The sequence below is a fragment of the Scleropages formosus genome, chromosome 10 (genome assembly GCF_900964775.1).
Source record: "Scleropages formosus chromosome 10, fSclFor1.1, whole genome shotgun sequence".
In the NCBI taxonomy this organism is placed as follows: Eukaryota; Metazoa; Chordata; class Actinopteri; order Osteoglossiformes; family Osteoglossidae; genus Scleropages; species Scleropages formosus.
Genome location: NC_041815.1, coordinates 17,966,292 through 17,983,238, shown reverse-complemented (window position 1 = coordinate 17,983,238; position 16,947 = coordinate 17,966,292). Strand labels below are relative to the sequence as shown.

Genomic DNA, 16,947 nt, shown 5'->3' with positions numbered 1-16,947 from the left:
TGGTGTTCAACAGAGGGGTGCAGGGGGTGGTAAGAGAGTAAGAAAGCAAGGTTGACATTCTACTTTCATAGTCGCAGAGAAAAGGATCCCAGTCCCTCCATAACTGAAATAATTTACAGCTAAGTTTTCAAACTTGCCTTAAAACCTCTACAGCACCGTGCCTGTATTTCTATGTCAAACACTATGATATATAATAATCCAATTAAATTTACATCGCACACCACCCTAAATGTAATAACATCTATTCTACAAGAAAAAGTTTAAACTTCCAGCTGTATTTTTATCAGTTTACTGATGACATTTCCATCTTGTTATCTTCATTTTAGGGGTTTGAGGAGACAACTTACTGGTTTTATCTCCTGTATCCTGTTGTTGTCTCCATTTTATGGGCCTGAGGAGAAAACATATGGATTTTAACTCCTGTCTGAGCCCGAATTCACAGCCATGAAGGAAGTAGGGTCTGCTGTAAGGCATCTGACCAACAGCCAGGTGACCTACTTTATCCACTTCCTGTTCTTCATTAGATATGGTCCCCCATTAATCACACAGTTACACCACCATCAAGACTATCACCAACTAATTCTACAGTTTTTCACCAAAATCCACTGATAATTATAATGCTCCCTTCTATCAAAAAATTGCATTTTCCATATGATGGCCTTCTCCCTGGCAACTTATCTAACTAAGGTTCTCACTTAATTTCAAATTCCTAGAAGGCCTTCTGTGAAGTTCTTGACACCACAGTCATTCCCACATCTTGTTTACATGCCTAGACTAAGAACCAGTTTAAGTCACTGAGCCAAGAGGTTCACAGTTTTCTTCATTACTGTCTTTGCAATTTAGGCACTGAACACACATAGTACAAAATATAAGCATAATTCCTTTCTGAGTGTCTAAACTCGGGGGTGTGGTGGCGCAGTGGGTTGGACTTGGTCCTGCTCTCCGGTGGGTCCGGGGTTTGAGTCCTGCTTGGGGTGCCCTGTGACGGACTGGTGTCCCGTCCTGGGCGTGTCTCCTCCCCCTCCAGCCTGTTGCCGGGTTAGGCTCCGGCTCCCCACGAACCCGTATGGGACAAATGCTTCAGACAATGTGTGTGTGTAAACTGTCACTGTTTAGTTGGACCCTTGGATTCCTTTTAGGCCTGTTTTTGAAGAACCATCATCCACTTCAAAAGTCAGAAAATGATGCATAAGAGGTTTTCAAGGACCTGCCACCTGTCATCTATCTGTCTTCAAGTGAAGCAGAAGACAGACAACTGACATTCTGTTCACCATCAATACCCAGAGTCTCACTCTCCCTCCCTAGATGTGAATGGAGATCCTGCAGTGCAGTGCTTCTATAATATGGGCTTCACTATACAATGCAGTAGGAGGGTTATGGTCCTGAACGTTATGAGACTCTTGATTTCCATCCTACCACCGGTCATGATGACAAAGAAACTGTGCAGTGTTGTGGACTTCCTCTCAAGGTGCATTCCACTGGTAATTTGTCTCCTGCTGGTCAGTCTACATTGATATTCCAGTTGGATATTAACTGCAGTCCCGGGAAGATTATCATAAGCACTGCTAAACAGTAAAAGGTTGGGCAGGTTTCTGGAACCAAATATCACCATGGACTTTTGTAAACCAGGACAGCCCTAGGAGAATAATGAGTGAATTAAGTTAAAAGGACAATATATACTCCAAAGGTGAAGGACACTGTCATGAAAATTATTTGTTAAATATACTTTTTATAAGAAGTGAAGTATCATCACTCTTTGTATGCAAGAATTAACAATAAAAATTCAATGTAATCACATAAATTGGATTATTGTAAATTGTGTGAATAACTAAAATATGAAAAATTGATTCAAAGTCACACTCAATATAAGACAATATATAACAGGTAACAACTTTAGCCTTCCCACTGTCAAATGCTTCATAAACCTAGCCCATCATACCAGCTGGACACAGAATACTTCATTACCCATCATTTTATTGTCATTGGTATTTGTGCGCTGTCGTTACCATCATTAATTATTATTCACCTCCTGGCTTAGGAAAGTAGGTAGCCTGTGCACACGGTGTGAAAATTTAACACTGCTACAGATACCTCAATTTTGTCACAATCCTGAAAAAAGGTTTGCTAAATTGCCAGCCTCAGATGTGTTATGGCTCCAGGTCTTCACATGTCCGGGCAAAATGACCTATTTTGGTTGATTATGGATGGATTAGCCATGGAAAAGTGAGAATTTGCCACTGGAAGTGTGAAGTTATCCTTCATCTCCCTTCATGTGGTTAAGAATGTAGAGCTCCTCAGTATTGGACCTTGAATCCTATTGAACACCGTGCAGACCCAGTGAAAATTTTGAACTTTCCTTTTCATCCTTATTTCCCTTCCCCGTAAAATGATTGTAGACTCAGCCTTCATATAACAGTTTCCAAAATAAAAACCACTACAACGCCTAATGAAAGGAAAAATATACTACGTTTTCATACGACAGTATTATTTAATACAACTACATTTTTTTCCTCATTACTCAATCATTCTTCTCCCACAGTGGGCATTTTATCTGTACAACATTTTGGAGCAGAGATACACTATTGGTATATTAGACTCACAAGGTTTTTGTCCCTCAGTCAATCTGTCTACTTTCCTTATCACCAGTCATGCTTCTCTATAACAAAATGAATGATATACATCCTACTTCCTGTCACATTGACAGTCTCAAGTAATCACAACCACCTTATAAGGTAAATATACAGTAAATCACAACCAAAGGAGCAGATTCAGTGCTATTATTACCATTATTTCTTTTCAGTTGATGCTTTTCTCCAAAGCGATTTACAGTGTTGAGCTACTTACAATTATTTACCCATTTATACAGATGGATGATTTTTACAGGAGCAGTGGGAGCATAAACATCAAATTAAGATCATCTAGCATTAATTAGAGATGTTGCACAATATCTGTAAAGGTGCAATGTTTGGAGAGCAAAAGACATAGAGCTTGTGAACATTATTTCTTCATATCACACTCACACACACACCATCTGAAACCGCTTGCCCCATACGTGGTTGCGGGGAGCCGGAGCCTAACCCGGCAACATAGAGCGCAAGGCCGGAGAGGGAGGGGACACACCCAGGACGGAATGCCAGTCCTTTGCAAGGCACCCCACGCAGGACTCGAACCCCAGACCCGACAGAGGGCAGGACCCGGTCAAACCGACTGCGCCACCGCACCCCCCTCTTAATATCATAAACATCCATAAATATCCATAAATCAGATTAGGCCTATCATGTTTTCATCTAAGGGGGCGCGGTGGCGCAGTGGGTTGGACTGGGTCCTGCTCTCTGGTGGGTCTAGGGGTCGAGTCCCGCTTGGGGTGCCTTGCGACGGACTGGCGTCCCATCCTCGGTGTGTCCCCTCCCCCTCCGGCCTTACGCCCTGTGTTGCCGGGTAGGCTCCGGCTCCCCACAACCCCGTATGGGACATGCGGTTCAGAAATCTTTTCATCTAGGGTGTAAACTGCTGTTGGCCCTATGCTTCCAGGACAGACTGTTAAGCTTCAGGACCCTGCACTCGACAAGAAACATTGGCATATGAACCCCTCACAACGGAAATTCGCTTAACGCAATGATTTCACCAAAAGGAAATCACTACAGTAACCCAGTTATGTGCGGAACGGGCGTACAAGCCAGAACTCTGGCTTTTATTTTGAAATATTCCAGTGGAACGTGGAAATATTCTTCTTTCCAGAAGCTTACTTTTATTTTATGTAGCAGTCTGCTTAAATACTGAAGCACGATATATGTCAACATATGAAATAATTTAAAAACATATATTTGAATCAGAGGGAATATATAACATTTTTACAATTCGAAAGGTTACATTGTATTTTTTTTTTCAGTGGATGGGCGTAGGTCATGACGTTTTCCTTCAGCGTCTGAATTTGTGACCGTTTCCGGGAGTGGCAGATTCCTATTGGTTCACAGTTTCAAGCGCAAGGTCTACTGGGTGTTTTTTTTGTAATGTTGCGGTGTCCAAGCGAAAGTAATACCGTTTGAGTGCTGATTTTTTTTAAAAAAAAAAAAAGAATCTGAACGTTTTTTTTTTTTTTTTTTTTTCCCCTGTCGCTATTAGAGAAGGTTTTATTTGACGCGTACGGTTCGCACTGCTAACATTGTTATTATCATGGACTACTCGAGCACCCCGACCGGTTTCAGACAGCGTAAGTTACGTACGTCACTATTTCATACAAGTCTTGGATGCGGATGGATATTCATTTGTGTGAAACGTAACGGCACACAGTGAGTGATAAGTTAAAGATGTCGAAATCGGCGCTGACAGAATTTTGTATTCGGTTCTTTACTTAATGGGAGTGGCGTTGACCATTTCTTCTTCTCCTGTTGTTCTCCATTTTTTTGTAGATGTAAAGTTTTATTTTAAAGCGTTAGTTCAGTGTACAACAACACCCAGCCGATCACTCAGGCCATGATCTTCATCATCATGACAGATGATGATCATGTCATGATGTTATCGAAACTCTAAATATTAATTTTTATTAACACTATATATTCAGTTCGACTGTTAAGATCTTGAAGATGTATGTTTACACAGTGGATTTCGTTTACTTCTTGGATAGCATTTTAAAAAGAAACTAATCGAGTTATTACACTTCCACTGCTTTTTTTTTTCTTTCTTTGTTTTTAACTTAGAAAGTTAAGTTCAGACATGACACACGTCAATCAATCAATGTGGTTGATGACTCTCTGGGTCTTAGTTTTAGTCGAATCTGAAAACGGTTTTGTGTCTCTGGCCCCATTCATTTAGATTTAGGGAAAATTTGCTGTGCTTGGGTTGGGATGCAGCAGTAATCATCATCGCTCTCGACAAGTCTACGGGACTCTCGACAAGTCTACGGGAAGATTCATCATAGTCCATATGATATCCCATCGTGGGACTTAACTAACTTCTTTTTCGAAGTGGCTTACGGTGTCAGTCAAGTTTTCAAACGTTTATCCATCGATATAATGGATAAACATCTGCTGCAGGTTGTTAGTCTTTTAATTGAGGGTAAGTACCTTAGGCTTAGTCAAGGACAGGGGTTTCGAACTGGCAACTTTTGCAATTGCAAGGTCATGGCTCTTAACCACTACGCCACCTGCTGCCTTATGAGTGAAAGAATTCAAGGAGGTCACTTTTTTTCCCTGTGCTTTGCAAATTACTTCAGTATACTATATGTAAAAGCTTGTCCAAATGCATTGTCTTATAGGAGCAATTCATGTATCACCACTGTATCATTTCCAGATTGAAAGTCGCTCTAACTCATAATAGATTATTTGCTGTCATTTATAATCTTGCAGTAAACGTAGTAAATACACAGCACTATACATTTCACTTGGCCATATCAACCCCCATGGTGAAAAAATGATGTTTTGTTAGCAAGGTCACATGTTTAGCTTATGCGTTCTTTGCTGTCTTAGTTCCCACTGTTTGAGCTGAGTGTATTATTTTTGAAGAGCCTGATGACATCTCCTGAACCAGATTGCGAAGTGTTTGATAGACGAACCGTTCAGATAAATGTTCTGCCCTGCCACCTCAAGAGATTTTCGTCATCATTTCAAAGTGTCTTGTTTATCATTATGATGATAATTGGGCTGTTGAGACTCATGTCTTATCAGCATGTAATGCGGAAAAGCTCATAACTTCTTGAGAAGTAAATTAAGGTTTTGCAAGGTTGTTTGTGTGCTGCTTTGCATGTATTTACATTTATTCATTTAGCAAACACTTCAAAGCGACATATATCTCAGAGAAAACACAGTTTGTGCATTACATTAGGAAAAAGAGACATAGCTGCACGCATGTGATTCTTAAGTAATCCTAGTTTTACTTTTCACTTTGGTGCACCGATGTTCATCACTCGAGTAGGTGCGTAAAACGCAGGATAGATTAATCTGCGTTGTGTCCACAGTTCAGGATTGTTGCTTTCATCGTGTCATTGAAGGATGTGTGTTTCACAGCTGCAGTGCATGTACTTTATGCAAAACTGGATATGATTTCTATTATTTATTATTAGCTGACATTTTTCTTAGTAGTGACTTGTTACTTGTTTATGAAGCTGTGCAATTTTTACTGTATCAATTCAGTATAAGCACCCTGATCAGGGGTACTACAGAGGAGGCTGAGATGTGAACCAGAGTGTTTCTCTTGCATGGTGATTTCTGTAACCACTACACTACCAGGGCCCCAATTTCAAACACATGGCTTTGCAGAGCTGCAGACCAAGGTAGAAGCGTAACCCAGCAGAGATGTTGGACAGCAGTAGATACCAGATGTTTGGAGCACAGAGACGAACACTCGAGAAAAATGCAAGAAGTAAGATTGTGCTGAAGTTTCTTTCAGTGACAGCAACAGCGTGTACAAGTGAAGTTTCTTCTGCAAATCGCTGAGTGTAGGAATTTTTAAGAGGGGCTAATGAACAAACAACTGGGTCTGATGCTGAGATGCAGTGATTTCTAGGAATTATGCAGAAAAGGGCTAAGCACTAAAATGAGTGCAGTTTTGTTGTTTCTTGGTGTAACCTATGAAGATTATATTTAAGATGCATTATAATTACTCGTACCATTTGAGTGCTTCACATTGACTTGGATCCTCTCTTGTGGTGGAACCTAAACTGAGAAGTGTGTCCATTGCTTTTAAAGCTTTCAAGATAGTATCTGTGTGTGATCAACAGCATCACTGCCCATAGAGAATATTTTCTGCAGGCCTCGGGGTGTCCAAACTGTGTTCAGGGGTTTTCCCTGCCTACGTAAATGTAAACTTGACCAATAATATCATCGGGTTTATAAGAAAATAGCTTCATATCAGTGAATATGAAGAGCTTCTCTTTTTCATAGTTACCCCATTTTCCCATATGATAGTGTTCAGAGCTGATAATGATAATGGTTGGTAAATTCTAATAATTTAAATGCATGAATTGGGAAAATTGTCCCATTAGACATGAAGAATAAGTCTTAGTTATTAACATTACTTATTCAGGTCATCCGTTACAGTAGTATTATCATTGTTACTTATTTTTCAGCTGTTATGGGTGGCAAAAGTAGTAGCAGAATTACAGAATGTACATGATTATCATGTACAAGCCATGACACTTGCTCACTGGGTGTTGCTGATCATACAAAATGGGGAGATTAAGGGCAGAGCAGCAGAACAGAAGAAACCGAGAAATGAGAAAGTGCAAGACTCGTTTTGTGGACTTATTTGCAAGAGGGAATTGCTAAGTTTGTTGCTGTTCACTTTTGGGGAAAAAGTACTGATGGTACCCCCAAAATGTCAGTATGTTGCTGCAGATGAGGACTCGATGAGGAGAATATAGAAACGTATAATAAATTTGTATCACTGCGTATTTTAATGCTTGTTTTTACTTATATGATTAAAGGAGAAAAAGGAGAAGGGGTTGTTTCACAGAGCAGAAAAATAATTTTCATAACATTTAAGAGGTGGTGTTTTAGTTATTTGCTGAGCAGCTGTGAAATTAAGTACTTTGAGGTTTTGCACGTTAGTATACAGCAGCCTAAATTGGGTTTCCTATTTGTTTGAATGTGGTCTCAGAGAATCTCCATTTTGCACCTCTGACAGTTTCTTCACTGCTTGTCACTGGCTTTTGCTCCTGCTCCAATTTAGCTTTTGACAGAATGTGACTTTGTGCCATTTTTCTCTGTACAGAGCCCAAAGTGAGAATGAGGAGTCCAGGCTCAGGCACTTCGGATCCCAATCAGCTCTTTGATGATACCAGTTCTGGATCTGCTGGCTTCAGAAGCCAGGAAGCATCGGGACTGGGATACCCAGCGCAGGCACTGCTCTCTGAACCCATGTCCAACTTCGCCATGGCCTACGGAAGCAGTCTGGCCAGCCAAGGGAAAGAGATGGTTGACAAAAATGTAAGGGGAAGATCTACTGCATTGGATAATTTAACCACTCAGTAAGGTTTTTACGTCGTTTTCTGTAAACAGGTGCTGTGCATGTTTAGCATGGGATACAATTTGTAATGTATTCAGTCCAGCTGTTTGTCTAGCAATACCATCTGAAGGATTTGTATTACTGGCTAATTAAAACACATAGCCCAAGAGCTAGCTGCAGATTTTGCTGTGTGTTTGCTACATCTTACCTGGGGATTGCTTTATTAAAGTAGTTATTTGAACCCTGTACTAGTCACCTCTTGCTGTTGGTTTTAATTAGGTTCTTAATTGAAATGTTTTCTGAAGCATTCTGGACTGCTGCTGTGTAGGACTGGAGTTGCTGACCCTTGATGTAACCCTTCTTTGCAGTGCTTCTGGAGTGTCTTTTCTTTAGGCATTCTCTCGCTATATCCTTATTTGTCTCCTTAGTGTCCGTTATTTCCAGTGCATTGGCCATGACTACGAATGCACGTGTTTGGTAAATGCAAAAGACAATCATGTTAATGTGTATTATTGTGAACAGTTTTGTTAATGCGCTGTATTGTCTTCTCCACCCCTCCCCCCACAGCTTGACCGCTTCATTCCCATTTCCAAACTCAAGTACTACTTTGCTGTTGACACAGTCTATGTGGGAAAGAAGCTGGGACTTCTTGTCTTCCCCTATATGCACCAGGTAATGGGTCCTTTGAGAAGCAGTTTTAATTATGAATATATCCTGTTGGAGAACTGTTTTTGTATCTTTAAAGTTTTAACTGCTGTCTTGCCTGAAGTTACTGAATAGTCAACAAATTGTGCTTTTTAGCCCCAATGAAGCTGACCTTAAAATTATGTACTTATGTAAGATTATGCTGTTCAGAAGCAAGCAACAAGAAGAATATAGCTCTCCTTAAACTTTGTGGTGGACACCTCTGGTATAACAACATGAAACACAAATCAAGTACATTGCATCCATCCAGTGTCAATAACTGCTTGTACAGGACAGAGTCATGGTGGTCCAGAACCTATCCCTGAAGCAAATGGTGCGAGACAGAGTACATGTGAGTGGGATACAAGTCCATCGCAGGGCAGTCAAGACACATTTTCAGTTAGTCACATGTAGACACACTACACGAAGTTCAGATTCACCAGTTGACCTTAAACATGTGTTTCTAGCTCATGGGAGAAAATCAGCACAGACAAAGGGAAAACATGCAAACTGTTTAAGTTCAGCCGGATTCAAACCCATGTCCAGACCCATAGTCCAAGAGTCTGAATCAGAGTGTGCTATCAGCTGTGCCACCAAGCTGTGGGAAACATTGCAGTGAATGAATATTTCAAGCATCCTGTCTGCTTGGTTAATTAAGCTTTGGAAATCAGTCGACTCCAGTGGTATTTGAGCAAGTGGAAAGAGCAAAACTGTTGACATTTTCATGATTAAGTGCAACAAACTTTCCTTTGAAAGAAATTAACAATTAATTGTATAACATTTATAGTTACAGCAGTTATAGTAAAATATTCATTGCTCAGAATATAGGTGCAACAGTGTAAAACAGAAAAAAAAAAAGATCCACATTGTAAAACAGTATAGCTGTAGAGGCTGCTACCAGAAGTGTACTGTGTGCAGCATTTATAGTAAGGAAACGGAAGATTATCAACATACAGTTTAATGCCACTCTCAGAACTCTGCTTATAATATAGAATGTTGGGCTCTTTATTGTTTCTCCTTGTCTATCATAAATGGATTTTCCCCTTCTTTTTAATTGAATCATGTCCAAATCCCCGCCAGTGATCTAAAACACTCACTAGTGGAAACACTGCTGTATGTAAATGAAGGTAATAGAAAAAGAAGCAATATTTACCTTATTATCCTTGAATGCAAACTCTCCTTGGATGTGAGATGCAGTTTTGACATCTGAACACCTTGAATGGGAGACTGAAATAATGTTTTTACTGTACTACAAAGTTATAATTATGGAAAATTGGAATATTGGTGTGCCAGCTGGGGACAGCTTCTCAGCACAGCACCAAACTGCGTTGAGATGGGAGGTAATTGAATCAAGAATTTGTCTCTTCTGTCTCCTAGGAACACTGGAACAAAATTAGATACCGAAGTCTGTGAGGATATGTTAATTTCTCTATAGGACTCTGCCCAACATGTGTGTAGATTATAAATTACTGACAGAGATGTTTAGATAAAATGCCAAGAAAATCTTTTAAAATTACAAAGGCCAAGACCTCCTGAAGTCTTATCTTTGCATGGTAGATATTTTAGTGGCTGGTTTCATATTTTTCCACCTGATTTGAGTCACCAAAGGAGGGGGAGGCATGGGGATCTTGTTCCAGTATCAAGGTGACTCCAAGTAGATTGGGGGAAGTTGAATTAATTAATGTGTAAGGAATGTAATTGCATTCAGACAAACAATACTGAATGTGTAAGTAGGTTTTCCAGTAAAGCATGGTCTCTGTTGGAGGAGTGGTGTGGAGTAGTGAACAGCATTTATTATGAACAGGTGTCTTCAAATTGCAGCAGCAGCTGATTTTCATTTGGGCTCAACTTTTTGAGTCTTTGCAAATATATCACTCTTGTGGCATTTCAGTGTTTAATGTTATGTTGTTTGCCAGTCTGTGTATATTGTGACTATTCCATGTATACTTGCTGGTTTAATGTGATTGATTTTTTTTTTTTTTTCTGTGTTTCTAAGTGTTTTGGGATGAATTGCTTATTTTGGTCCAAATGGGGTAATGTAGTGACCAGTCATCACCTTCCATTTGAAGGACTCAGATTGGAATCTGTGCTCCTTCTGTTGTACTCTTTAGAAAGGTACAGTAAATTGTTACAATGTGTGTTTTACTCACATGATTTGGGTATAATCCAATACATAGAGTAATGCAGACCTAATTTAATTTGGGCTGTATTATGAGTTTTAGTAAGTGGTAATTACTGTGTTTTATGTGCTATGCTCATAGGAACACAATTGACAAGTTGTAGCTGAGCTGACTGTGCGTGCCCTGAACTGATACTGTAAGAATTGGCCCACAGCATAAATGGGTAAATAATTAAAGCAAGTTTAGTATTCAAACATAACTTTGTAGTTGTAAATCACTTTGAAGAAAGTCAGCAGCATAAATAATAATAATAATGAGGTGGCTATAGTTGACTGATACAAAAGACAGTGTTCAGTCTATTTGGAGACCATGGTTTGGAATTGGAGGCCTCAACAGTGTTCTGAAGAGATGGTCACAGACTGCCTTGTTTGATTTGCTGATACTTTAATTAACACAAGCTTTGTGTGAGGTTTACAAAGGCTGTTTGTGTTTCTGTTCTTTACAGCAGAGTAGAGTTGCCTAATGGCAGGGTTCAGTTTACTGTTCTGTATGGCTTCTAGGATCAGTGCGATGTGTGTGTGAGATATCATTTGGGCATTGCCCTGGTGAGGGCTGCTTTGCAGGTGTTACTGTATTAGCTGGCAACATCTATTTTTAAAAGTTATGATGCAGATGTTGGATCCAGTGCAGTTAGGAGCCTAGCTGCTGTTTATTGTCTAGCTGCCACATATGGGATGGACTACAGAGACCAGGATTTTTGAAATGGCTCAAAAGTGAAGGCGTGGAAAAACTGAAATAATTAACATTCAACATAAATCTTGCATCTAAAGTAAAGCTGGCTATATAACTTTAAATACTTTGTCAGGTGTCATCTACAAACAGATCAAATGGGTGAAGTTTTTTTTTTAAAAACTTTTTATTAATTGAAACACTAATCATTACAGAAGTTAAGTATTTCTCAACCTTTTTTCAGACTGCAAAATTGTCTTTGACTAGTTTTTATTGAAAATTGAGCACTGATTTTGATAATTGTATAGTGATTTTTAATTTAAATTAACATTTTTACTTGGCCATGTGTCCTCACTAGGAGGCACAGCTAGGATGATTTTAGGAAATGGTCAGTGGCTTTGTTGTTAAATGAGTTATTCAACAGAATCCCTTAAGGTATCCTGATTTATTGGCAACAGAATTGGGAAGTCAGCTATCAGCAAGACACACCTGTGGCTCCCAGATTTGACATCAACGCTCCCGATTTATACATTCCTGGTGAGAGTCATGCAGACCTTAATTTGAGATTTATTTCTCTGATTGTTTCTCTCTCCAAATACTTTACTTTGTTTTTGTTCATTTGACAGCAATGGCTTTTATCACATACATCCTGGTGGCGGGTTTAGCACTTGGAACCCAGGACAGGTGGGTAGGACAAACTACTGAAAGCATCAAATTCTTATTGCTTCTACTTCTCACATGTCTGCAGTATTTAGATGACATGGTCTGTTCACAGAGAACCTAATTACAGGTTGTTTGGTGGGTTTTTTAGTTAGCAGGATATGTAGTTTTAGCAGAATACAGCTTAATATAGCATTTTTGTATTTCATCTATAGGCTGTTTGTGTGTGTGTGAGGGGAAATTGACATCCCAAAGACTCTGCTTGGCTCCTATATAACTTTCTGTCCTCATTTCCTCCAGGTTTTCCCCAGAGATTTTGGGCATGCAGGCCAGCTCAGCACTGGTGTGGCTCATAATTGAAGTCTTGGCCACCTTGCTGAGTCTTTACCTCGTAACGGTCAACACGGACCTCACCACCATTGACCTTATCGCCTTCTCTGGATATAAATACGTAGGGTAAGGACAAGGAGAATATATTTCAGGAGATGGTGAAATTGAAAGGAATTTTACAATAGAGTTGAGGCGTTTCCTCGGACAGGGAGCAGTTTTTGCATTCATGTGTCTTGTTGAATTGCCATCTGAAAGTAATAGAAAACCTTTTACGTAATTGTCCTATTTGTAGCTCTCCTTCAAGATTGATTAAATGTTACATGTTGTGGAAAGAATATTTGATGAAATGGTAACTAAATGGTTTGGTGAAATGGAGTATAGATAATAGTAAATCAAAGCTCCAAAAATGCTTCAGTTGTGAATTTAAAAAATTCTTTATTTTTTTCTTCACAGAATGATAGTAGGAGTGCTAGCAGGATTGCTCTTTGGAAAGACCGGTTATTACTTAATTCTGCTATGGTGCTGCATGGCCATTTTTGTGTTTATGGTAAGTCCATAGAGATCCTGTTCAGTCAAGTTTAACAAAATGGAGCTTTGATAATTTTTCTGAACACACAGAAATGTATTCCAACACATTTAAGATTATTATTGTGATTATTATTTTTAATATCTCTTTATTATATGTTAATAGAAGACTTCTTAAATGGAACATAAAATTCAACTGACAACAGTTCTTTAATTTTTCCTACTGCTTACATTGAATTTTGAACTGTGGAAAGTGTTAATATTCAGTATCAATACAAACAATTAGGATTATATGCATTGAAAAATTCTCTTTAGTTATACACCACCAGCATAGCTAAGAGCAAATTTTTGGAAGCACGGTGCTCTCAGAAAAGGTGATTCATAGGAGTCCATTGCAATGAAATCTTTTAATATCTTGCCTTTGGCTGCATGAGCCCATCCCTTGAGTCTGCCAGGAGGCAGAGGGTAGCTGATGTGTGCTCTTCTGATCCACACTTCGCCAGTTCTCCTGTTTTGTCTCTGTGGAGACTGGCAGCTTCCAGGAGGGTTCAGTGCCAGTTGGAGGAGTGGCACATCATCTGTCAGTGCTGGTGACCCAGTGACAGATTGATTAGGGCCATGTGTATTGAGCACCTGAGGGACTGAGCCTTGCTGTTTACACCATCCTCAGCAGTTTGGCAAAATCAGATTTGAGAGCTCTGCCGGTCAGAAGTAGTGAATGACACGGCCCACATTCAAACCACTCTGGGGCCTATTGGCACAGTCAGTGCAGTGTTGCTATTTTACTGGAAGTTTCTAATCCAGTTGTCAATTTTTTTTTTTTTTTTTTTAGTGGCAAAACAAGAATGGCCTTATGATGAACCAAGTCATAAAAAATGGTTTTGGTTGCTTACACACATTCTTCGCTGATGCATGTTATTTGTTTACCTTTATGGTTTTTCTTTGGTTTTATCAGATTTTTTTAGGTGTGTGTGTGTGTATATACATTTACACCTGCTGAAAAAAACACCAGGTCTTGAAAAAGTTTAGATTGCAGATTTTGCATTGCCAGGTGTATATGGAGTCTTAAACACATCATGAGTATCACCTGATAATTTGTCATATTAAAAGGGCTAGATGTCACTTGTTTGTATATCTGCTGCTGCAATTATGTGTGTATGTGAGAGAGATACTACTTATGACAGTTTGCAAGTTCAGTAAATTTGTAGGGTTTTACATTTTTTAAGTGTCAATAGTTATTTGTTTAAAAAAATACAGTTGTGATTTTTTTTGTGATACTGATGTGAATTTTCCTATTTAGCTCAGTTGTGTTCTCAGCTTTTTTCTAAGTATCAGAATTGTTTTAAGGTTTACTTTCATAAACTCCTCATGAAATTTAACATTTTCTTCTGGGTTCCGAAAATTGTCATTGTGGGTAAGGGGTACATTATACGGTGCAGAGCTTACAGAGAGGTTAAATCTTCATAGTAATCATCAGATATTTGTGCTAACAGAGGAACTCACTCAGATTCTGTCTGTCAGATTCGCACGTTGAGATTGAAGATTCTGTCAGAGGCTGCAGCAGAGGGAGTGCTCGTCCGGGGGGCCAAAAACCAGCTGCGGATGTATCTGACCATGGCCATTGCAGCTGCTCAGCCCGTCTTCATGTACTGGCTGACCTTTCACCTCATTAGATAGAATGCCCAGGACAAAGAGGTGGACTCGTGGATAGGATACTACCTCGGAAGAACCTCTGCCCCTCATCTCCAAGAAACAAGGCATGGAAACAAAGTCAGAGACAGTTAGCTTCACAACACAAGTTAATGTCTGTTTTTGTTTTCTGTTGGATTTTGCAACTGCTTATAATTTGTTTTACCAAACATGTGATCTGTACTTAATTTTTTTTTTAGCACATTTGTGAACATTTGTCTTATGAAAAGCCCAGGGTATGGTTAAGATGGTGAGTTGTAATCTAAACTGGAAGAAGGATTGCGCAGTGGAACTAATAGAGGCTGAGCCTAATGGTATTTACCGTTTGCAATTTTCCCACAAACAAAATGTCAGCATCTCGCTTGATTCTCAGCAGTGATATTGTGTAGTAAGCACTGAGTTTGCAATGTGTTAGTCGTCATCTTGCCAGTAAATTGCCCAGAAGTGGTCTATATGTATATTGTATACTGCTGGCAGAAGTGTTTTAACTTATGTTTGTTCAAGCAAGACTTAAACTCATTAGCAATACTGAACTGCAGTTTTGTGCATGTTATTGCACACTATCACTTGGGGTAGAATGCAATATGTCTACTTAAAGAAGTCTGTATGTCAGGGAATTGGACATTTTTTGTTGCATAATAAATGTCTGCTGTGTTTGTGAGGGGGGGAAAAAAAAGCCTTTAAACTGCAATGGATGGATGTCTTGCCCAAGGAGGTGGGGGTGGAGAGTAGTCTGCTTTTTGCCTGGTAATTTTGGGATATTTTGGTTTGTGTAAGTGTAATTGTGTATGGTGCAACATGACACGCTGCTCCAGTAGTTTTAGTGCATTCTGTGGTACAGTTTGAAAATAAGATTGATAGATCATGTGATTGAGTTTGATTATTAGTTGATGACTGAGCTTGACATTTTTGGTACATTTTCAGAAATCACCAAAAATGGAGCCCAGCAATCAACTAGTCCTCAGACAGAACCAGAGAAATGTACGGTCTTTGAAAATATACTGTAGAGCATTCAGCTATGTTCAAAAACCACTGGTTCTCCTCTTCTAAAGATGTACATTAAACAAATTTGCAGTTTCAGGTTTTTATTTCACAAAGTGACTGAAATACTAAAATAGATTTGAAGGGTTGGGGTGAAAGTGAGGGCAGTAATGTTTGGTAAGCATTTTGACTCGTTGGTAAATGTCTGTTCCTGCCGTCACACCCAGAGGTGTTTCTTCAAAATGTTTTGAAGGCATTAGTTTGATGTCTCTGCTATGCCATCTCTGTTTGATTATGAAAATGGGAACACATGGTGAAGATTTATGTCCACATTCATTTCTTATGTATCGACTTAAGTTAGTAGACACATATTTGAACATGTATGCCTAATGATCAGATTTAAAATTCCTACTTTATATGAACATTGGGTGCTTTCTCCTATGAAGTCTATGAATTTACGGTTGAATTGTTAAATGGTTTTGCTTAATTTTTTCTTTCACATTGAAGAATGTCTGTACATTAGCTATGAACACAGTGATGTCTGTTTTTAATAAATTTTTTGAAATGTGGCAATGATGAGCTAAAATTATGTAAACACATTTCAAATTGTACATTTTTTAAAAAAAATCTCACTGGATTCATAAAAATGTATTCCTTAAATTACATTTTTTAGTAAATGTATTTTGAGTAAGGTAACCTAAGGAAAGCATTTAAAATCCATATTCGGAATCTTGATTACACTTAAATGAACTGTGGCAGGTTTCCATACCCTTGATTTTAGTGTACTTGTTATGTGTCCCTTAGTCTGAGTGGTCGGTTCATATAAACATGTGTCTGCATGCCCTCAACCCTGGAGGCTAACTTGTTACAAATCCTGCCCGAAAAATATGGACCATGCAGATTCCAGTGGAGCAGCATCTTGTCCATGACCCACATAAGTGTTGCTTCTACCAGTGGGGTTTTCCTATATTATCATGGCAGAACTGCAGATTTACCACCTGCAATAAAAAGGGCCAGTTAAGTACTTTTTAGACCTAATTGTATTCATTTTATTTTTTTTTTTGGTACCTTTATTTTAGGTAATAGGTTCATGAAGCCTTTTTGCAGTGATAATGACCATGTACCCAATTTGTCAGTAACTGTAAATGTTTATCAGTTATTCCTTATGAAAGTGGGATAGAATCTGTTTACACATGCCAAGACACAGCATCACAAACATGTAAGATTCAAGCTGGCCCTATGTTTATCTAGTTGTTTCTTGGCAGAGTAAATTTCCCAAATTTTACTT

The 16,947-nt window shown here is 39.0% G+C and overlaps 1 protein-coding gene across 2 annotated transcripts; it reads left to right on the top strand.

Annotated features, from left to right (window-relative positions):
- The first annotated feature begins 3,998 nt into the window (after window positions 1-3,998).
- Window positions 3,999-16,081, top strand: yif1b (Yip1 interacting factor homolog B (S. cerevisiae)). 2 transcript variants are annotated; one of them, XM_018742631.2, is made up of 8 exons: window positions 3,999-4,210; window positions 7,708-7,922; window positions 8,509-8,613; window positions 11,933-12,011; window positions 12,101-12,158; window positions 12,435-12,590; window positions 12,918-13,011; window positions 14,511-16,081. In XM_018742631.2, the coding sequence occupies exons 1-8, from the start codon at window positions 4,174-4,176 to the stop codon at window positions 14,664-14,666; spliced, it is 900 nt and encodes a 299-aa protein (XP_018598147.1). In that variant the 5' UTR covers window positions 3,999-4,173; the 3' UTR covers window positions 14,667-16,081. The 2 variants fall into 2 exon arrangements, with proteins under 2 accessions (XP_018598147.1, XP_018598146.1); XM_018742630.2 differs by having other exon boundaries at window positions 3,999-4,219.
- Window positions 16,082-16,947: the final 866 nt, after the last annotated feature.